This window comes from Acanthopagrus latus, chromosome 22 (genome assembly GCF_904848185.1).
Source record: "Acanthopagrus latus isolate v.2019 chromosome 22, fAcaLat1.1, whole genome shotgun sequence".
NCBI classification, from domain to species: Eukaryota; Metazoa; Chordata; class Actinopteri; order Spariformes; family Sparidae; genus Acanthopagrus; species Acanthopagrus latus.
This window is the reverse complement of record NC_051060.1, coordinates 24,480,210-24,501,774: the sequence shown is the minus strand read 5'-3', so window position 1 is coordinate 24,501,774 and position 21,565 is coordinate 24,480,210. Positions and strand designations below refer to the sequence as shown.

General features: G+C 46.2%; 2 protein-coding genes and 1 long non-coding RNA gene across 4 annotated transcripts in view; 2 read left to right on the top strand and 1 right to left on the bottom strand.

Moving 5' to 3' along the window:
• The window catches only part of emilin1a (elastin microfibril interfacer 1a), a 22,841-nt gene extending 10,911 nt beyond the window's left edge, over positions 1 to 11,930 (top strand). Inside the window, exons 2-12 of the mRNA XM_037086300.1 lie at positions 1,489 to 1,605; positions 3,386 to 3,591; positions 3,794 to 3,893; positions 4,287 to 4,395; positions 4,480 to 4,653; positions 5,731 to 7,008; positions 8,027 to 8,441; positions 8,776 to 8,901; positions 9,009 to 9,026; positions 9,125 to 9,259; positions 10,215 to 11,930. Coding sequence (XP_036942195.1) covers positions 1,489 to 1,605; positions 3,386 to 3,591; positions 3,794 to 3,893; positions 4,287 to 4,395; positions 4,480 to 4,653; positions 5,731 to 7,008; positions 8,027 to 8,441; positions 8,776 to 8,901; positions 9,009 to 9,026; positions 9,125 to 9,259; positions 10,215 to 10,534 — 2,998 coding nt within the window. The 3' untranslated portion in view covers positions 10,535 to 11,930. The remainder of the gene's footprint in view (positions 1 to 1,488; positions 1,606 to 3,385; positions 3,592 to 3,793; positions 3,894 to 4,286; positions 4,396 to 4,479; positions 4,654 to 5,730; positions 7,009 to 8,026; positions 8,442 to 8,775; positions 8,902 to 9,008; positions 9,027 to 9,124; positions 9,260 to 10,214) is intronic.
• On the bottom strand, positions 10,999 to 13,371 carry LOC119012454. The gene is made up of 2 exons (XR_005072478.1): positions 13,235 to 13,371; positions 10,999 to 12,435 (listed from the first exon to the last, which is right to left on the bottom strand). It is a non-coding gene; the product is annotated as an uncharacterized LOC119012454 (long non-coding RNA).
• Positions 13,352 to 21,565, top strand: ankef1a (ankyrin repeat and EF-hand domain containing 1a). Of its 2 annotated transcripts, XM_037086301.1 has the most exons (11): positions 13,352 to 13,573; positions 14,728 to 14,938; positions 15,088 to 15,249; positions 16,943 to 17,142; positions 17,233 to 17,382; positions 17,503 to 17,626; positions 17,850 to 18,675; positions 18,771 to 18,997; positions 19,140 to 19,288; positions 20,726 to 20,869; positions 21,169 to 21,565. In XM_037086301.1, exons 2-11 carry the CDS (start codon positions 14,749 to 14,751, stop codon positions 21,277 to 21,279), a joined length of 2,283 nt encoding a protein of 760 aa, XP_036942196.1. In that variant the 5' UTR covers positions 13,352 to 13,573; positions 14,728 to 14,748; the 3' UTR covers positions 21,280 to 21,565. The 2 variants fall into 2 exon arrangements, with proteins under 2 accessions (XP_036942196.1, XP_036942197.1); XM_037086302.1 differs by lacking the exons at positions 20,726 to 20,869; positions 21,169 to 21,565 and adding an exon at positions 19,897 to 20,002 and having other exon boundaries at positions 13,353 to 13,573.

The window sequence follows — 21,565 nt, the reverse complement described above, 5'->3', positions numbered from 1 at the left end:
GGTGAACATAGTGGAAACATCTCAGCAGCTGTGAATGAGATTCATCCACACGGAGTAAAAAAAAAGTACTTTACCAGGAGAGAATATTCCACTTAGATCTGCCAAGTAGCCAGAAACACGACTCCTTATAACTGTAACGCTGCTCCGCGTCTGCTGGAGGAGCAGGAGCTGTTATATCATCCCTAAAAATCAATGGATCCAACGAATATTCTGCTTGAAACTTGGTGAGCCGAGCCACGTATTAGGAACTCTAACCCTCCATCATATCAGCTGCTCCCTCTGCAGCCGGCCTCCACCTCAGCTCCACCTTCACGCTGCGTCTGACCCGTCACTGTACTGGATGTCTGCTCTGTTCTGTACCCGCCACACCGCCAAATATATTTTATTACTGCAGTGGAAATAAAGTTGGTTTGACTCTAAGTGGTCCTGACGGCAGTAAAAACATTCCGATTCAGACATGTTGGCTTCTGTACCTGCAGCCTGAGCCTGTGCTGAGGCCTGGAGCAGCACAGGTGCTTTCATTGTGTCGGGAACATTAGTGACACTGACACAGTTCTGTTTCCATCGATATGACTGAGGGAAACAAGGATCGGTGGTTGTGTCCTCTCCTGGTTTTTACACCCATGATCTCTGAGCTGCTTCTGAAGGATTAGCGGGTGGAGGCTAGTCTTCTAAGCTAGCTGTTGTCTCCAGTCTGCGTGCTAAGCTAGGCTAAACAAGTCATCCTGTCTCCACTCTTCTCACCGTCGCAGTGGTTGCTGTTGTCACTGCTGTCGCTTCACTTTTCAGGGAAAACACGACGACTCTGATCTCATGTTAGCTTTAGCGTTAGCTGAACCCTATGATGGGCGAGTAAAGCCTGCAGACTTTTTGCTTGAAGAGGGAATATCTTCACTTGGAAACACACAAATCCAAGCTTCAAAACACTGACTTGAAACCGATCTTAATCTTCTGACCTCGCTCTTTTTAAAGCAAAGCAACTCGGCTTATTTCCCAAAAGTATTGAGAACATATAACGTATTCCTTCATCCCAGAGGTCGAGTCCAAAAACTCTCCTCTATCTCATTTCCTGTTAGATATCCCAACTGCTCAACGTGCATGTGTGTGTGTGTTTGTGCGTGTGTGTGTGTGTGTGTGTCTTTGTGTGGGTTGGTTGGTGTGGAGGCGGTGGAGGCGCACAATGGCAGCCATTGTTGCAATCACGCAGTTATCTTGAACCAATCTGACATTTGTACCAGCAGACAATTTCTCTTGAATGTCGTACAGAAACAATAATCAGTCGGGGGTTTGAGATGTTTATCTGGAAGCTCGCGGCGGAGCCAAAAAGTTATTATTATTCCAAATCTTTCCTCTTTTTCAGCCTCGACACAAAGACACTGAAGGCTGAGTGTGTAACCACGCTGCCTGACTGTGACTTCCAGTAAACCTCCAGTCATCACTCTGTTATTCATTTGTCATTTCCCTCTGCTTGTGTGTGCAACTTCTCAGGAACTGGTGTGCGTATGTGGTGACACGCACCGTGAGCTGCGTGATGGAGGACGGGGTGGAGACGTACATCAAACCAGACTACCAGCGCTGTACGTGGGGCCAGTGTCCGAGAGTGGCGTGAGTATCCGTCGCTGTCTTCTTCTGTCGTCCACGCCTCCAACTTCCTGTTCCACAGACGTCTGGATCATCCGTCCGTCCTGTTTCCGTCTGTGGACTCTGAATCACTCAGCTCTTTCTCATCTTTCCTTTTTTTTTAATCTCACAGGAAAGTCTAGTCGAGGAGGTGTCCGGTTCTGTCTGGGCTCTTTTGTAACCAGAACATCACTGGGAACATAATTACAGCTCAGAATTTGGCTGATAAATCCCTAAAAATGACGCACACGTCTGCTGCAGACCTGAGGGAAGCTAACGCTACAAACACTGGAGCAAATTTACCAAAGATGTGATTTATCAAATTGTTTTCCTAATGTGGATGTTGAGACAGCATTAATCCAGCGCTCCTGATGTTTTCACCATGTTGTTCGACCCGGCCCGGCTGCTTGATCCGTTTGCCTGCCAGGGGCCCGGGCCTAAACCTGGGCTATGCTAAGAATGAAGCCAGGCACCGCAGTCTGGTCTCCTGCCCTGTAAAAACAATCTCTTCTTCTTACTCCTTCTCTTTTATGACTCTCCTCCTTTCATACTCCCTCTCTTAACTCCTCCTCCTCCGCGACATCTCTCCAAGCCCTGTTTTTGTTTTTCCTCTGAGAGTACGTCAAATCCCTTTTTCTCACGCTCTCCCAGCCGCGAGCTGGAAGATGAACTCTTTTCTATGGCACAGAAAAGCCTCTGCGATACCTACAGTAATGTTTGTGGGTTGGCACTCAGGACGGCAGCGTGCAGCAGAACCTTCTCAGTCGGAGCTCGTTAATGTTTCTGTGTCGCTGCCACGAAACTCCCGAGACTTCTTGGCCAATTCTGCTTCACTTATTGCATCGGTACAGTAACGAGCCTCTCTTCAGCTGCGCAGCTACGAGACACATTAATGGTACAAACTACAGAAGAGTCGTCCAAATAAAACATTGGTGTTTTTTTCAGACTCGAGCCGGAGAGTTAGATTCAGTGCTGGCTCACTGCCGCAGATTTCTTTTGGAAAATGGGACAAAAATAACATTTAAAGTTTACAAAGCACTTTTAATCCCATCCGTCATCAGAAGATAGTTTGCAGCTATTTCCAGACATTAATGACTCAGTGCACATTAATATCAACAGTGCACCGCTGTGGTATTCAGAGTGCCCTCTGGGTCCTTGTCAGATTTTAAATGTCAGCATTGTGATTATAAGTCATATTTACTTACATCCAAAGTGAGTCTGCTAACGTTTTGTCCCAGGGCTGCACACTTCAGTTAAAGAATCGCCTAATGGATTAATTTTTACAGATATTTTCAGTGAAAACATTTCCTTCCATCTGTGGAACAGTATTTACAGTCCAGGACGTTTCTGCAGCTCTACTTCATGATGATGCTGTCACACACTTTATCAAAGAACTTCTACAGTTTAGATGTTACTATTGTCTTGGTGTCTATGATACTTTGGTCAGTTGTGCAGCTTCACTTTGAGCTAAATGTGTTTGTAATATCAGCATGCTGACGTAATCATAATGGTGCTCAGCTCACATGTTCACCATGTTTACATCCTTAGCTTAGATGCTAGCCTGCTAACATTTATTAAATAGCAGTACAGCTAAGGATGATGGGAAATGATTCTGTTGAGCTGCCCTCCCTGCAGGAAACGATCAATACTAATAAAAACCTGTGTAGACGCGCAAATTCTGGTGGAAAAGCAGCATAACAGTGACGACTGTTGGAGTAAACGGCTGTTTATCACTTATTCTTCTGTATTTCTGTCTCATCCTCAGATACCGGACCTACAGGAGGCCGAGGTACAAGGTGGCTTACAAGATGGTGACAGAGATGGAGTGGAAGTGTTGCCACGGTTACTCTGGAGAAGACTGCCATGATGGGCCGAGGGTCACCACCGACACCCAGGTGAACGGAGGGCGACCCCGCGTCACGCAGACGGGCCACAACACAGGCGGCGGCCAGAGAGGAGAGAGCAGAGATGGTGAGACACCAACACTCATCTGTACTTCAGAGGATATAGCATCGCTCACTGCACGGCTAACTAAGCTAACTAGCAAATGGAAGCTACAGATGTATGAGTTTGACATGTAGTAATTCTAAAACCTCCACATCTGTACATTTAAATCTTCCACACTTCCCGTTACTGCTTCTGTATTGTCTGTTAATCGTTTCTTCATCTCCAGGCGACACCGAGAAGATCCGCCAGCTGGAGGAAACCATCCGCGGTCTGACCAAAGACCTCCACAGCATGCAGACCACCATCCACGGCATAAACCAGAGGCTGTACGTGACTGTTGCGTTCAGATCGTCCTCCACGTGATCGAGTGCATTCACCTTCACACCAGAAATCCTGTGTACATTCAGGAAACGTCCATGTGCTGGCCTCACTGTCGAATGTATATTACACTGTGATTCATTTCATGTTTATCGTAGCAAGTCATTGAGACACATTTGTTTATTAGCATGTATACACAGGTCTGTGTGGGGCAGGACGTAGAAATAGCTCAAACGCAACAAGAGCATCATGGGATGCTGTGAAAATACACTGACGGTGACTTCTGGCTGTGCTCCAGCAGAATCAGATGAATTCAGACTAAATCTTCCTTTCCTGCATGTATATATTTATTCTCAGATTCAGCAGCGTGGTTAGCAAACCTTTCCTTATCTTCTGTGCAGGCCGGGTCTGAACGGAGCGGTCGTCCCTGCTGATTCAGCTCAGCCACACATGAAGGAAACCATCAACAGCATCCAGACGAAGCTGGACCATCTGTACAACAGGACGCAGGTCCGCAGCGTCTTGTTTCTCTGTTTCCCGTCGTTATTAAGAGTGTAGAGCATTTACTTAACATGGACATTTTTCTTTTCTCAGGTCCATGACCAGACGCTGCTCACCATCAACAACCACCTGGTGAACGGAGGAGGCAACGAGCTGGACGGAGTGGCCAGAGGAGGAGGAGCCGGAGGAAACCAGCTGAACAGTCTGAAGGAGGAGATACTGACGGAGCTGGAGAGACGGGTGACTCTGTCCTGCTCCGCCTGCCAGGTGAGGCTCAGCGTATGATAACCTCCAGGCCTCAGGCACAAACGTTACTCGAACGTTGTCACAGCGCTGTTTGAACGTCTCCCTGTGTAATTTCTGCAGCTGTTAAATGTTCGTGTTTGATTTTGTTCTGTGAGCTTCTGTAAGTGGTTCCTGCTGCTGAGAGCAGTGATGAAAATATTTGCCACACGCAGGCGATAACTCAAGAACGCGGAGCCCTCAAAGAAACCGCTGCACTAACAAAACATAAAACAGCGCTGCAAAAAAATTAAAGACAGAAAAATTGGCAAGAAGGCCGAACACCATCTGCCATCCGACTGACTGGAGGAACCGGAGGGTCGTGGAGTTTCTGTTTAAATGGAGGTTTTAATTATGTTGGAGCACAATCATGGGCTCCAGGGCTCAGACACATAAAAGACTTCTTTCTGCTGCCGACCACAAACCGCCCGAGCCTCTGTGGTTCTGAGTCTGATATCAATCCTGTGGCTGTTGCTGGTTAAACACTCTTTATAGGATGCACACAGTACATGAAGGAGACGAGGAGAAGCAAACCTTCCTTCCAGATCAGATCCACAAATAGTATAACAAACTGTTTAATCATATTTAACACATTTATTCTTCTTTCTTCTCAGATTTTCTGCAGGTTTACTGTCGCCTCAGAGTTCAGATTAAAATGTTCTTGTTGTGTTCTATTGTTGCGTTCTATTGGTGATAATCACAGGAGACAGACAGAAGTATTCAGATCCTGTACTCAAGTAAAAGTACTCATACCACTCTGAAAGTCTGTGTGTATTATCAACAAATCAACAAAATGTACTTAAAATGTTTTTGCTATTATATCTAATGTTTTGTTTGGTAGTTGAGTCGTTAAATCTACAAAGATTTTATCAGATAATCTCTTAAAAGTAAAAAAAATCCTGTTCTCAGTTTGTGTCAGTTATTCTTCTGGCTAATCCAAAAAGATTTTATTCAGTTTATGGGGACTAAAGCAACACTTCCTTCTTCCTTCCTACAAGAACCCAAACTTCATAAAACACTAGACAAACAAGATAACTTCTTCTAATCTGTGTTTTTCTGTAGGCGGGTGTGGAGGACCTGAGGCGGCAGCAGCAGGAGGACCGTGAGCGGATCCAGGCCCTGGAGAAGCTGCTCAGCTCCATGGACCAGCACCTGAGGCAGAGCCTGGACATCTCCCGCAGTGAGACCCAGCGCTCCCAGGCCTGCTGCAACACCGTCACCGAGCTGGAGAGGAGACTGTCCGATGTAGAAGTCAGCGTCACCTCCACAGCAAGCAAGTGCGACGCCATTAAAGGGCGGCTGGACAAGGAGCTGGCCGGGGCAGGTGGAGGGAAGGGGAGGGTGACGGAGGACCGGTTGAATGGCAGACTGAGGGAGATGGAGAAGAGGGTGAATAACACGGTGAGAAAGGTGGAGCAGAGGTGTACGAACACCGGGAACAACGTGAAGGACAGCGTCCAGAGAGACGTCACGCAGCTGCGCAACAACGTGCTCAGTCGGCTGGACGATCACAGCTTCAAGATCGGCAAGATCGAGCTGGACGTGTCTGTTCTCGGAGATACAGTCAGGGACCACAGCCGGCGACTGAGTCAGGTGGAGAACATCACGACCTTCCTGGACCGAAGACTGACGTCTCTCACACAGATGTGCAACGAGACCTGCGGGCCTAATGGAAACGGCCGCAAGACTGATGACACTGTGAAAACCTTGGAGTGGAGAGTCGTCGCCAACGAAGAGGAGATCCAGAAGTTTGACACCAGGTTGAAAGATTTATCCGTATCAGGAGACTCGCTGTTTGACAAAGTGTTCAACTTAATGGACGACGTCAAAAAGATAAAAGAAGTGACCGGGGACAACGGAGAGCGCTTCAACCGGATCGTCACAGAGGTTGAGACGCTGGGCCGTGACCTCGAGGACTGTTCTGTCTGCAGCAGTGTGGAGGACGACTTGCGCTCGCTCACCAACTCCACCATGACCGGCCTCAGCAAGTGCCAGGCTGAGCTGACGGATCTGCGGAGGAAGGTGGACTCGGGAGAATCTGCCTGCTCTCAGGTGTGCTCCAACCTTCAGGAGGAGGTGGGCCGACTCAGAGAGGAAGTGGGGGAGTGTACTGGGCAGTGCAAAGTCAACATCAACGACCTGAAGAAGCGGCTGAACGATCACAGCGTCCACAACGGAAGGTTAGGAGGGGATCTGAAGTCCATCCAGGGAGAGCTGGCCGGGGTCATGGTCACGTTTAACTCCATCAACAGCACTCTGAAGGGGCTGGGAAGGACGGTGCAGACGCATGGGAACAGGCTGACGGACCTGAGCAGCAGCAAGGACAACATCCTCTCTGAGGTGAGACAGCGTGGTGATGATGAAGATAATACGACGGGTACTGACGGCTGAGGAGAGGTCCAGTCATGACCATCTTCAGGAGAGACATGTGGCCGTCCTCAGACTCAGAAATTCATTCATTTTTTATAGTTAGCATAGTGTTTAATCATATGTTCTCAAAGTCCTTCAGCGGAGGCGGTAACAACTGAACACAACTGATTAAACCCCTGATAACAATCTGCACTAGATGTCAACACGCATACGCATAAAACAGCGCTGGTTGACTAGCCGAGGAAGCTAAGCTAAGAAAACTCTATAGAAAGAGCAGGAAGAGAAACTCTGCTGCCACAACTGAGCCGGTTTAATAAGAGAATAATAAACTGGACATGGAGACAAAATGTTAGTTCACTGAGCAGCAACATACTTCTTTTAATCTCCTCTCCTCAAATATCACAAACAGCAGGGATTAGTAGTCCATGGTACCGTTCATCGGACCGACCATCAACTGAGTTTTCAGGTCTTAGCCAGAACGAACCCACGTAATACAGAAGTGAATCTTTTGATTATAGATGTGAAGTCACCAAAATCAGTGGCTGAAGAAGCACATCTGAAAAAGTCATTAATACTTGTGATATGATTTGTAATCGCACTTGACCCGCAGAACTAAACAGAACCGATCAAGCTCCTGTTGTTATGATGATGATGGTTATTGAGCTGATGCTCTACGTGTTTTATTAAACTGTATATACTGAAGAATAACTTTTCTTTATGGACTTTGAAAAGCAGCAAGTTAATCAGACATGCCTGGTGGTTATCTTGGCATCAGTGTTTTCACATAATATTATTATAGTTAGAAAAATATTTGAGCGTCTTACAAACATGTGAAGACTTCTCGACGGACACGGCTCGGATGATATGCTTACATATTTTTGTGTGTTTGAGATACTGAAGGAAAATAAATTTGAGCAAAGATTGAAAAAAAGTTGATTTATACTGGAACCAAAAACACACATTAACGTGAATCTACGTTCTCTACAAGGTGGACGACCTGCAGAAGGAGCTGACGGACCACATCGACGACTCGAAGACTCGATTCGGCGGTGTGAACAAGGAGATCCAGATAATAAGGAGCAACGTCATGATGGAGATCGGCGAGTGCCGGCGGTCGAGCGACGGCCTGGACCGACGACTCTCCAAGCTGGAGGGACTGTGCGGACGCTTCGACTCCGTCTCAGACAGCCTGGAGAGGATCAAGGAGGGCCTGAACCGACATGTGTCTGGGCTGTGGAGCTGCGTTAATGGCCTCAATGTCACAGTGACGTCTCAAGGAGATCTTATCCACGATATCCAGACCGTCCAGCTGGAGAACGTCCACTCCGACATACGCAGCCTGAACTCCTCCGTCTTGGACTTGGCCAAAGAGTTCTACAGCTTCCTAGATCAGGACTTCATGGGTGAGTCGCTTGGGAACGAGAGCAGGGGATTTGACTTTTGGACAAGAGATAGCCCTCTCTAAAGGAGACAAGGTCAGGGTGAGGGGAAAAAATAGACCAAAGAAAGAATTCAGGCTGTCATGCTGAGAAGAGTTCACTTAAAGAGCCTGTTAAAGTCTGCGATCCGTCTGAAAGAGGAGGTTTTGTAAACACGAGGGTAAAAAAGCACATCCAGGTTAAATGTCTGAGCGTTCTTGGCTTAGTGTGAATGTTTTTAGAAGTCTTTTAAGCTTTTACTGGTAAAGAGGACGAGCAGGGTGTTTCCCAGCTGTCATTAAATATCCTCCTCCTGCAGGTCCGCCTGGTCTACCGGGCCCCCGCGGAGAGAGAGGCGAGCGTGGATCTCAGGGTCCTGTTGGACCCCCGGGACGGGTGGGACTCCCAGGCAGGGAGGGCAGGCAGGGACCAGCTGGACCTCCAGGTGAAGACATCACACTCTTTACATCCACTGTCAATATATCGTGATAAGACATGAAAGACACGGTTTGATGATTAACTCCCTTTTTTATCTTTCATCTCTCTGCTCAGGTCTCAGAGGCGAACAGGGTATGTGTTGTTCTTACTAAACACCAGTTCAAAGCTCTCCGGACTCTTTGATCCTGGTCTCAGACTGACTCCTGCTGTCCGTCTCTCTCCTCCGTCAGGTCCTGCAGGCTCCGACGCCCACGTGCCGCGCCTCTCTTTCTCGGCGGCGCTCACTCGCCCGATGAGAAGCGCAGGAACCATCAAGTTCAACGAGCTCTTTGTCAATGAAAACAATGTGTATAATCCTCAGACAGGTGAGGCTCAGATCCACTCCAGTTTGAAATAAAGGGGCCCGCTGTAAAAAATATCTTTAATTTAAAGAGTCGGTTTGCTCAGATTACAAAAAGCCACCAGATAAGGTTTTATCTGGCCTTCGGCTCGTGTTGTGAGTTATCCCTCAGTCAGTGATGAAAGGAATGTGGTTTGTGGTCCTCATGACATTGACCCAACTGACCCACAACCCGACCGTCCTGGTTCTTCAGGAGAGTCCGTTACCAGCCCTCCCTGTGAGCAGCTTCTATTTAAAATACTGTCTTCCATGGTAACACCAGAGTCAAAGACGTTTCTCAGCATTTATTCAGTATTACTTCATTCATTATGACAGCTGATTTCTTATTTTTGAGGAGGCGGGGCTTATTTTTGTTTTGTTTCAAACTAACCAATCAGTGATGAGTCATCTGGCCTGTAAACAGTATTTTCAGTCGATGCAACACACGGATGGAAGGAGGGAAGTTCGGACATCAGCATCCGAGGCAGAACCACGTCCAAGTCTGTTGAAACTGGTGCACAAAATAAAAATACGGTTGACTTCCTGGGTATAAAATCACGCAGATCTTCTGCATAATCAGATGACTTCTGGTTTAGGATATGTTGATTTAAGCGTTGATATTTCTGTAAGTAGACGTGTACATTAAGCTAGGTAACGAGCTAACAATGTGGTGAGTCTCAGTTGTTAGTTACACCTCCGATTGACATGTTTGTTATGAGCGAGGCTCCTTCAGTGATCTCAGCACCAGTAAAAACAATAAGTATATTTGTTAAGATGACTTTAAATTAGTCTTGTTTCCATGCATTGACTTTCAAAGGTTTATTTAAATGACCTCATAGTTCATGAATGTTTCCATCGTGGAATAATAAAGTCTGAGCTCTTCATGACACAGAAAGTAAAACAACATTAAGTCTTCTTTGTTTCCTGTTTCCATCCTCCAGGTTACTTCACAGCTCCAGTCAGTGGGAAGTACTTCTTCAGCGGCATCCTCACGGGCCACAAGAACATAAAGATTGAGGCCGTGTTGTCCAAGTCCAACACAGGTGTGGCCCGGGTGGATTCAGCCGGGTATCAGCCTGAAGGCCTGGAGAAGCCCATGGCGGAGGCCAAACACATCCCCGGAGCTCTGGCTGTCTTCAACATCATTTTGCCGATGGAGAAGGGCGACACGGTCTGCATCGACCTCGTCACCGGCAAGCTGGCCTACTCGTCTGAACCCTTGACCATCTTCAGCGGGATGCTGCTGTATGAAACCATCTGACTCAGTGAGCAGCAGTCTCGTCACACTCGAGTCTCTGTGGACCAAACTTTCAGCGTGAGAGCGTCTGATCTGTCTGCTGGACTGTAAGAGACAGAACCACAGGCTGGAGCGTCAGAGGCACCGAAACAACCGGACTGGATTCATTCAGCGAGGAGAAAAAGTACTTTATATTTTACTCTACGTCCGAAGGGAAGGAAGCCATTCTTTTCTCTTTAACCACAATTATTTTTTTTTGTGTGTGTGTTTCACAGCTTTAAGGAAAAAAAAACTATTCAAGCAAAGAGCCATTGTGTTTTTACTCTCAGATACAGAGTTTTCTTATAATCTCATATTTCACACCCGTGTTATAAACTTGAATTCTTTTATTGATTGAACTGAGGAGAACCTTCAGGCCTCGCTCGTGTTAATGAAAGGAAAATCTGTGAGGCGGAAGAATTTGAAGGATGTGAGGTTTTATGTTGTCAGTGTGTGTGTGTGTGTGTGTGTGTGTGTGTGTGTGTGTGTGTGTGTAATCCACCCATAGCAAATCAAATGTCTGAGTTCATGATGTCGCTCTCATTCCCGTCATGCTCGCAGTTTCAATTTGACCACAAAAACAAAATTCCCAGAAACACAAAAAACCCCTGAACGGCGATTGTTCTGGAGCAGAGTGATGCAGAAACCACGGCTCTTTAGAAGGAAGCGCTCAAATGAAGTCACTGACAGTTCAGTCGGAAAAAGCCGCAGGATTTTTATATAAATCACACAACAGTAACACAATACGACCATTTTAGGACATCAGCTGTGCCCAGACACACAGAGAAGGGGAGGTGGAGGACGACCTCCGGGAAGAATGTGGATTTGTTTTTTTCTCCCTCTGTCCTAATAAGGAACATCTAAACTGAGCGCAGGATGAAGTATTTAAAGTTAAGACGCTGTTACTATCTTTACTTTCATGTAAAGCTAACAATAACAAATGTTAAAGCTTATCTCTGCGCCTCCTTCACCAACACACACACACGTCCTGCCTGTTCCAAGTGTAATTAAAACATGCTGCATGATATGAAGTTTGTAGATATTCTTGAATGGATTTAAAGGAACATTGCACATTTTCTGCAGAGGCAGTACAACAGATTGGGCCACATGTTGCTTCACATATAGTGTTCAGTGTGAGAATGTAATGTTATACGTTTCTATGCATTATATATATATGTATGTATAACCTTGAAAGAATGTAAATATTCCTCAGCAGTTTTGCCCTGTTTGTATGAGTTACCACTTCACGTTGCCTGGTACTGTGTATTTGTTGTATCTCTGTCTCTGCCACGTGTGCCTGAAATACAGTTTTACACAGCCGATGTCAACAATCTCACTTTTATCTGGATTGTGTTCTTTTTATTAAATGAGCGAGTGTGTGCCAGGTATTTTTTTTCTTTTACACACTCTTTAGGCTGCTTTGGGAGTTCACTTATTTAATCTGGCACTTCTTTGGCTTTCACAAATACACACAGCTGGACTGACTTTTGTTTCTGGCTCCTTTACTCACAACTGTCTCTCATCTCTGTTCTCTGGACTTCTGTTGGGTTAATAATAGCTGGAACACTTGGAGGAGGTGCAGCAGTTGGAAAGCCGCCTCATGTGTTGCACTTCAGTGACACCCTGTGGTCGGTTTCATTACCTTCTGATGTTTCTTTCCTTCATTCATTCACATTCATTACCCCTCAGTGGAAATTATACGTCTCTTTATCAGCGTCTCTGCACTCTGTAGCCGTCTCTCCACTGTCACTCACACAAACAACAACAGTGTAAGATGATCTGTGCTCTGCTGGTCGAGGCTGAGGAGCCGGTAACACTACCTGAGCTACTGAAGGATGTAAGGATGCAGGATAAGACGGGACTCGTGCCAGGAAGACGAGGGATCACTGTGGGAGAGAATGATGGAATAAATAATAAAGAAATCAATTCTAGGAAATTCAGACTCTGAACTGGATTATAGTGGAGCGTCTCTGAGTTATATATTCGCAAAGTAAATATCCAATCATAAAGTAAACAGACAGGTAAACAACTGGTATTTCTCAAATGAGGATCTGAAAGAAAGGAAATTAACATAAATAAATAAATAGATAAATGAATAGGATAGAATAAACTAAAATAAACTAATGGGAAAATAAGGGGTAGTGCATGTATGCATGTTCATGTATTTTACAATTACTTCATGATAAAAAGATGTTATCATTTCACATTCCACCACAGATGTGCTTTTGATGTCATGACATTTACATTTTTATCTTTTGTCATATACATTTTAAGACATGTGAGTTATTGAATGCATTCATTTCCTGTGGAATCTCATAAGAACCTTTGATTCTCATCAGCTGTTGCTGTCAGGAATATGTTTATTATGGACCACAAACGTGAATGATCACAACTGAAAAAGAAATATACAGAAGTAAAGAGAGACAAAAACAACATACCTTTAATTAATTCCTTAAACAACCTGGGATCAAACTTTTTAATTAAATAACATGTTTTTGCACTGAAGCACTGAACTGTCATCAGTTAAACATGTTATTATACTTATTCATCTATACAAAGTTTTGTCTTTTGGAGATCTTCACATAAATAACTGGTAATCCATTTAAAAACAAGTAGAACTGAACTGGTTGTCATGGGGAAAACAAAGGAAATAGTTTGTCACATGACCATGAAGGGCTTCCTTACTTTTGTGTCCGTCCTTACTCGCTGCAGTGGTAAAGTTCACATTTCCGAGCCCTGCAGCAGCGCCTGAACGCAGCAGCAGACCGTGCTCCGTTGCCATGGAGCCGTTTGTTTTCCTCCGCCGGCTCGGACAAAGTGAGAGGTCGAGCTTTATCTGGAGAAGGAGCGTGTGGAGGCTCAGAGTCGCTGTCCTCGCGGGCCTCACACCTGGCAGGTATCCGAGGAACAGAGCACGAGGACGTTCAGGGACTCTTTAAGGACTTTTTCTTCTCCGGCGGTTTGAGAAGAAGCGCGTGCCAAACCAGGAAACACCGCGTGTCTCCCTCCAGCCTCAGAGAGCAGGTGAGCCTCACCTGCGGTCAGTCAGCAGCGAGCTGTGGGAACACACACCGACACACTCTGGACGAAACACACACGGAATTAAAGGATGATATAAAAGTTAAATAACGAGTAAAACAAATCAATTAGACAGATGTCCGTGTTGTATTGATCTGGGGACATCAAGCTCCAACCAGCTGTTGTCTTATGAAATCTGTTGTCAGGGAATTTTATTGTGAAAATATTACACCTCGTTCCACAGGTGGATTAACTACGTCATGAGGTGGCCTGTTCTGTCGTTTCTTAGATGATTTAATAGAAGTGTGTTTCTTTAATCACTTCCCCCCCAGACTAATTCTTCATCATGGTCACTTCAAGTTACAGTTTGTCTGAATCAGCTTCTTCACAACCAGGATTTTTATCTATTTTTATGATTTTTGTGAATTTGATGTCCTTTTAGTTGAAGGACAGGCTCCCAAAGACGTTCCGACATGCAGACTATGATTAATATGTGAACTTCTTCTGTTATGGTGGTTTTTAAGAAATAAAAAATGGTGGCGTTGTTGGTCCAGGTGTGTCCTGATTGGTCCACACGAGTCTACACTGACCTGATGAAGGTCTGAGTACTGAAGCGTTGTACTGCAGGATGAAGTGGACAGTGTGAGGGAGAATTGTTTCCTGATCTTGTTTGAAATAAACTTTATTGTTTTAGGTGAAAAAATGTAAAAATTTGTTCGTATGTATGTAAAAGGATGATTGGATATTATTAAGAGATTTTAGCTGCAACACTCAGAGAGGCCCTCTGTAGCTTTGGAGAAGGAATTCAACCTCATTTTAATATTTACAATATTAATTAGGTAATAATACAAACTCAGAATATGTATTTTTTCCAGAAGTGAATAAACTAATCTCAGGATTCTCATGTATCTTGGAAAACACACACAAAAAGTTTTATTATTGAAATGATCCCCAAAACTACACACAGTTGGTTTTAGGCAGAAAAATTGAGGATCTGTCTGCTCGTTAAGAGTTCTTACACCAAACTACACCGAGGTCGTTTAAATACACCAATATTTGTATTCTGTCTTTTCAGAAAGCTACTTCCGCCCTCTGTTGTAAGCATGCGCCCCGGCTCATTCGTCTGGACATCATCTCTCACTTTATCTGTGTTTTCCCAGCAGCCTCTGTCGGGCCCCGTCATGAGTGGCGGGGTAGCAGAGGGCCGCCTGCAGGTCCTGCAGATCTACCGCCTGCTGCAGTGTGTCCATCAAGCGGACAAGCTGCAGATCGAGAAGATGGTGAAGCTCGGGGTGGAGAACCTCATCAATCTGACGGAGCCACAGGACGGCACGGGGGCGCTGCACGTGGCGGTGTCGGCCAAAAACCAGGGTGAGGGACGGATGTTTGTTAGACATCTGAAGGCTTTTACACAATCAGTACAACCTCCTTAATACAAGGCTTTATTAGTCTCTGTGTGAGGTTCTGTGTCAGAGCGACTTCACCCTGCTGATTGTCTCCTCGTCCTTGACTCCATCCAGACCTGGTCAGCTTCCTCATCTCCATGGGGGCGCACCCTGACATCCAGGACAAGAAGGGCCGCACCCCGGTCATGCTGGCCGCCGAGCAGGGCCACGATGCCATAGTGACGCTGCTGGCTCAGAGCTGTGCTGACTTCACACTCCAGGACTCGGAGGGCAGAGGTGAGCAGTGTAGTTTATGTGTTTGATAGATTGCATTGTACTGACTCACCTTAAAAAGGCGTGTTTCATGATCCAGATGTAAAAGAGAGAATCAAAAACACATGATGCAAACTGATTATCATTTTATCATTTACATCTTCCGTTAATATCAGACAGAAAACATTTTGAATCCACAAGTTCAACTCTTAAAATGCTCAGGAGGACTCAGTCGAGCCTGAAGTGTCGATTTCTCAATCGGAGGCGTTCTTCCATTTCAACTTGGACCTGGCGGGATCGTCTCTGAACGCCTTTCCTTCTCTTACAACTCATGAAAATGCATAGTGTTTCCTGTTAAGTTATTGATGAGGAGGCGGTATCCCGGACGACTCCAATCAGCGAGTGTTGAGCTCCTCTTCAGGACCGATTGTGATAATGACCCCAATTACAGAGTGTCCAGGCATCAATTACACCAAATGGGACTCTTTTGAGAGTGAGAGAATGAGGAGAGAGGGTGTGTGTGTGTGTGTGCGCAGCCTTTTGTATAATGCATGTACAGTATATTGTGTGTGTGTCAGGCCATGTGGGAACATCTAATTACAGATCAGGCACTAATGGTGATCCTCTCCAGTGAAGCACGCTGGGTAACCTGATGCGATCCTGCGGCCCAGTCTCAACACTCACAGCGCCGCCTCCTCGTCAGCAGGCCGAACGCCTCCAGTCACACATTCATCCTGTATTATCCTCAGAATCATGTGTCCGGCGGATCAGTCTGTGGTCTTTCTGGGAGGGTTTCACTTGTGTAGAAAGTACGAGAAAGGGAAAGAAAGTGCTGCCAGTGGAGCTTCTATGGATATACAAGAGCTACAACAGGACATCAGTGTGTGGATGTGGGTGTTTACCCTGCATGGACAGTTGGAGACGTGTTGGCCCAAACACACAGAGGCTTATTGACAGAGTTTAAACCGTGGTGTGTTTCAGATACGATAAGCCTCTGTTGATCCACACAGCGGTAATTCATTCAGGACAAAGCGGGTCGGTCGGAGTGATTGGCATCCAGAAGTTGCTGTCAGAAGTGGGATTTAAACCCTCCAGGACGACCTCAACCCTCGTCGTTTATCCTCCAAGTTTATTATTCAAGTAGGGTGACGTCTCGCAACTTCAGCCAAACTGTAACATTCATCCGTCTGCATCTAAAACTGATACTGAACTCACGTCTGTGCAGGAAACCTGAGAGAGGTTTATGTCAGTGTGTTCAGCTCTCAGGACTTCTGTTTCTTCTGACTGGATCTCTTCAGTTTCTTTCAAACATCTGCTGAGTTTTACAGTTTCATCATGTTCACTTTCAGCTGGTTCATGTTTACTTACTGCTGCTGCTGAAAACACAACGTTTCCTGTGATGCTGCTTCATAATAAAAGCTTTAACAGGGTGCTTTTATTGTGAAGACGTTATAGGAAATGACACAGCTGAATCAGTTGAGCCATTTTGTTAGCATGATAGCACTGCAGGGATCGAGATGAGAGTCGTTGGTTTAAAACTCACCTTCAAGCAGGAGGACCAACCTGCCTGCACAGAGTCAAACCGAGCAGAACCGGGCCGGCAGATGTGATGGAAAAACAGCATTAGACCGCTTGTCCATCCTGACATGGCACTCAGTAGAGTGTACACCTCCGCCAATCCCATAACTCCCATCTGCTTATCTTTCTTTCGCTTCAGGTGTGCTGTTCTACTGTATTCGCCCCACCAAGCGTCACAGCCGCTGCCTGCAGGTGGCGCTGCGGTGCCAGGCGGACGTTAACAACGTGTCTGCACAGGGGACGCACGTCTTCCAGCTGATGTGTGAGAAAGCTGAGGAGTGCACCCCCATGTGTCTCATCATGCTGGACGAAGGGGCCGACCCCAACGCAACAGATCAGGTGACAGACTGAGGCATGATGGGAGCTGAGGTGTGGTGCTACAGAACATGGTGTGAGGCTGAGTTTTTTATTTAACTCCTCCCTCCTCAGACAACCGGCGTCACAGCGTTGATGGAGGCAGCGAAGGCCGGCTCCCTGCAGCTGGTTAAAACCATTCTCCGGGCGGGAGGGAACCCCAACGCCCTGGACAACAAACGCCTCACAGCAGTGCACTTCGCCGCCATGGGGGGCTTTTTTGAGGTGTTGTATCTGGTCACATGATGACCTAACTCAGATTACAGTATTTACTATCTGCCCCTCTGGGATGTCGGGTGTAGGATTGTATAATGTGTTTCTCTGTGGTGTTTTCTTGTTGTGCAGGTGATTCAGACTCTGTCTGCACACTCAGCAGACATGGGAGTGATCAACATGGAGGACTGCACGCCGCTACACTACGCCGCTGCTACCGGGGATGCTAACTGCTGCAAGTTCCTGGCACAGAGAGGTGCAGTGAGAGGGTCCAACAATAGCAGCGAATTTAATCCTTTCTTTGGTTTTTCAAAGATAACTTCTCCTGGTGTTGAAGGATTTGCCGTCACAAAGCCGAGACGAGTCTTTGTTCTCTGTTCATCTCTTTTGGAGCCAGGATATTATTAGTGCTGCCAAAGTGAAATGAAGTGATTCCACCTTGTGTTTGTGTTTTTCCTGAAGCTGTGCTCTGTGTTCAGGTTGTAACCCCAAACTGAAGAACCTGGACGGCTTGCTCCCGCGTCAGATTGCCAAAGACGCCGGTCACAAAGCTGCAGCCAAGGAGCTGAAGAAGGCGGAGAAGCAGCAGGGAAAAGGCAGCAGCTCCGGCGGCCCCGGCCCTTCATCGGATCTTTGGGCCCTGAACCTCCACGACTGGTCCAATGAGTATGAGGCTGAACTACGGCGAGCCTTTGGGGAAAAGTCTGACACAGTTCCCTCTGACATGTTTGTTTCAGTGTTAAAAGAACTCAAAGCTCCCATAGAACTGGACCGGCTCCTCACGTTCATCTCAGCCCACGGCAAGGGAAGCGATGAGTCTATCAACATTAATGAGTTCATCAAAGGTGTCAAGTACGTCAAGAAACCGTTCCTCCTGTCTGCTTACATGCCCAAAAAGAAGAAGGGAGACAGGGGAGGGAAAGGAAAAGGGAAGAAGAAGGGTAAGTTTGTCATCCCCATGCCCATCTGCACCCTCCCGCCGGATCAGATGCCCCGGAGGCCAGACGGAGGCCCGCCCCACTACATGATCGAGACGTACTACGACAGCTCGGACACGCTGCGATTTGACCGCAATCACCCACCAGAACACCCCATAATGAACGACTCGGGATGGTACCTGGAAAAAACGGACAAGGTCTACATCGATATCAACCACTGTGTGAAGCGTGGAGACCTGGAGTCGCTGGACCTCGCGTTCAGTCAGGGCGTTCCCGTGGACGTTCAGCATCCGTTCTACAAGACCCCGCTGACGGCGGCGTGCTCCAGTGGAAACTACGAGGTGGCTCAGTACCTCCTCAGTCACGGGTAAGAGAGACCACATGTTCTGTCAGTGTGTAACAAACCCAGTTCTGCTGCCCGGGCCTCTGTAAACGCACCGTGACGTCACGTCTCCCCGACAGGGCCGACGTGAATGTGTGCGACCAGTTCTTCTGGACGCCGCTGCATCACGCGGCTCACGCTGGCCATGTAGAACTTCTGGAGCTTCTGGTGGAGGCCGGAGCCACCGTGGACGCCCAGGCCCTCAGCGGAGCCACGCCGCTCATGAGGGCCATCCAGAGCTCTCACCCCTCCTGTGTGGACTTCCTCATCAAGGCGGGCGCCAGTGTGAACGCAGAGAACAAGAAAGGTTCCACTGCACATCTGACGTCGGACATTTGGAAATATAACTGAACTGAATTATGGGAAATCGAAGTTATTAGATTTGATTCAAAGCATTTTTACATTCCCTTCTGCGGTGATTTGACGGATCATATTTTATTTTCCGACAGAACAAAACTGCCTCGACATCGCCAGAGATTTTGGAGACTGCAGGGTGATCGACCTGGTCAGAGACAAGATGGATTCTCTGCCTAAACAGAAGGAGACGGCCAAGGCAAAGGGAGACAAAGCAAAACAGCCGAAATCTGCTAAAGGAAAGGTACCAAAGTGAAGTCCATTACAAACATATTAAAGTCTGGTGGCTTCAAACTTCTCTCTTCTCTGTTTGTTAGTGAACGTAGGCAAAAGAAAATGTCTACAAAACACATTCAGGCTCATTCAGAAAGAGCAAGTGGTGACGAAGTAAAAGTTAACCAACATTTGATTGGAGGTTATTATATCAGCCAGGTTTTCTCCAGCGTCTTCTCTCAGCGTCAGAACCTTCAGCTGGTAAATAGTTCTGGTAGTGTGAAGGCAGCGCAGTCCGGATGTGTTACGCTACAACGAGAACAAACTGGAGCTTCACTTTGCATTTCTTATAATCAGGCTACAACCTGGAGAAACGTATTGATTTTGTCACCAGGCCTGTCAGAGCAGCAGGTGGTGATGTAGCTCGTGTTCAGCTGGAGTTTTCATCATTCATCGCTCAGTGCAGCTGAGAGAAAAGTCCAGTAAACAGAAAGAGCTGCACACAGGTGCGATGTGGAGCTCAGTGATATAAACATGAGCCATATCTCATACTGTAAGTCGACGTTTGCGGCTCCTGATCTGGTTGTATGAAATTAAAAACAAGGAAATGGTGTCGTTAATGTGAAACACCTGAAACAGGCCCAGATTATATCAAGTGGACCTTCAGAACCAGTGCAGCCGACACCACCGACAGGCAGGAGAGTCTCACCAGCAGCAGCAGGATAGAAATGCAGATGTAGACGTCTGAATTTGCGCCACCTACAGGCAAGGAAAGTAATAACTACTGTGTGTGTGTGTGTGTGTGTGTGTGTGTGTGTGTGTGTGTGTGTGTGTGTGTGGTTGTTAATATAGGGAAATGAAGGAGAGAGGTCCAACTAGATTTTCAGAATCAGAATCAGAAATCCTTTGATGTCCCGCAAAATGGGGAAATTTGTTTGTCCCGCAGCCAAACAACAAAATATTACAAAGGACAAAACTAATGGCAAAAATAGACAGAAAAAGGTAAAAAACAGAATACATGTATTTACATATAAACATGATATAGTGCAAAATTAACAGCAAATCCTACTAATAAATATGGTTGTTTATTGAATTACTAAAAGCAGAAATGAGTTTTGTACGTTTTGTTTGTCCACAGTAAAAATCTCAGTTGTGTCTCTTTTTTATTCGCTGAGCTGTTAAATAAGTAAAATATCTGTTAGTGTACATTGATGAATATATAAATAACTGTTCATACAGACAGTGAGCACTGAAGTCCACATGTCAAAAATTGAGAGTTGTTTCAGTTTTATTTTGAAATCACAGGACCCTCTCTGTCCCCGCTACACTATCAGGAAATGTTAAAGATCATTATTATGATCCAGACTCTGCTGGCTCTGTTCTGTAACCTCACCTCTGACTGACCTTTCATTTGTAGTAAGTGCCTCGATATAATGCGACGGATGTGAAACGCTCGTGTCTCTAACAGGCGGCTGCTGTGAACGCAGAGACGTCGGCTGTGACGGCGGGGAAGACTTCGCCTCAGAAGGACTCAAAGAGCGTCCTGCTGGAGAACGCCAGGATCACGACGGGGCAGACCAACACTGTCGACATCACCTTCGTGCCAAAAACGGTGCGGCTGATCAACATTTACTGCAGTTATCACTTCCTGTCTGTAGCATGTCAAAGGAAATATTCCATAAACTACCTTTGAAATGCATTTTAAGTTGATTGATTTTAAGTTGCAAGTTGTTGATGAGATTATAGTGAGCAGTAAGTCAGGTTTAACTGAATATTTAAAGAAGTCACATTCTGCTAAGTCTCTTTATAATAATAAGCCAACATTAAATATTAGGTTACAGTCCAGTTCACCCTCAGCGCTCCACCATGACAGACACTTCTGAATCTCTGTGACTTGTCTGTCTGTCTCAGGTTTGGGGGAAGCCGCCCACCACCAGCCAGCTCATGTCCAAGATAGAGAGACGGAAAGAGCCGTTATCCCTGGAGGTGGACTTCGACGACTTCATGATGCCGTTCAGCTAGAGCATGGAAGTGCTTTAACTAACACAGTTGGACATCATGTTACTGAACCTCTGATTTTCTAGTGTTTTCCTGTAGTATCAGGGCCTGCAGAGTCAGCACACAGTCAGAAATCACCAGCCAACAGTAGAATCTGATTTTATACATGATGAAATCCTTCTTAGATTTCTCTGTACAGATATTTCTTGTATCCTCAGCCGTCAGCACTGTGACTCAGCAGGGACAGAACTGTCAGAACATGTCAGTTCACTGAACAAGAACTTTATATAAACATTTTACACAAAAATTA

Bases quoted from the DNA above. Each gene is read 5' to 3' on its own strand.
- ankef1a (XM_037086301.1), top strand. From the start codon at position 14,749: ATGAGTGGCGGGGTAGCAGAGGGCCGCCTGCAGGTCCTGCAGATCTAC. The intron at 18,998-19,139 runs GTTCCACTGCAC...ATTTTCCGACAG, and splicing joins GAACGCAGAGAACAAGAAAG to AACAAAACTGCCTCGACATC. The intron at 20,870-21,168 runs GTGCGGCTGATC...TGTCTGTCTCAG, and splicing joins TCACCTTCGTGCCAAAAACG to GTTTGGGGGAAGCCGCCCAC.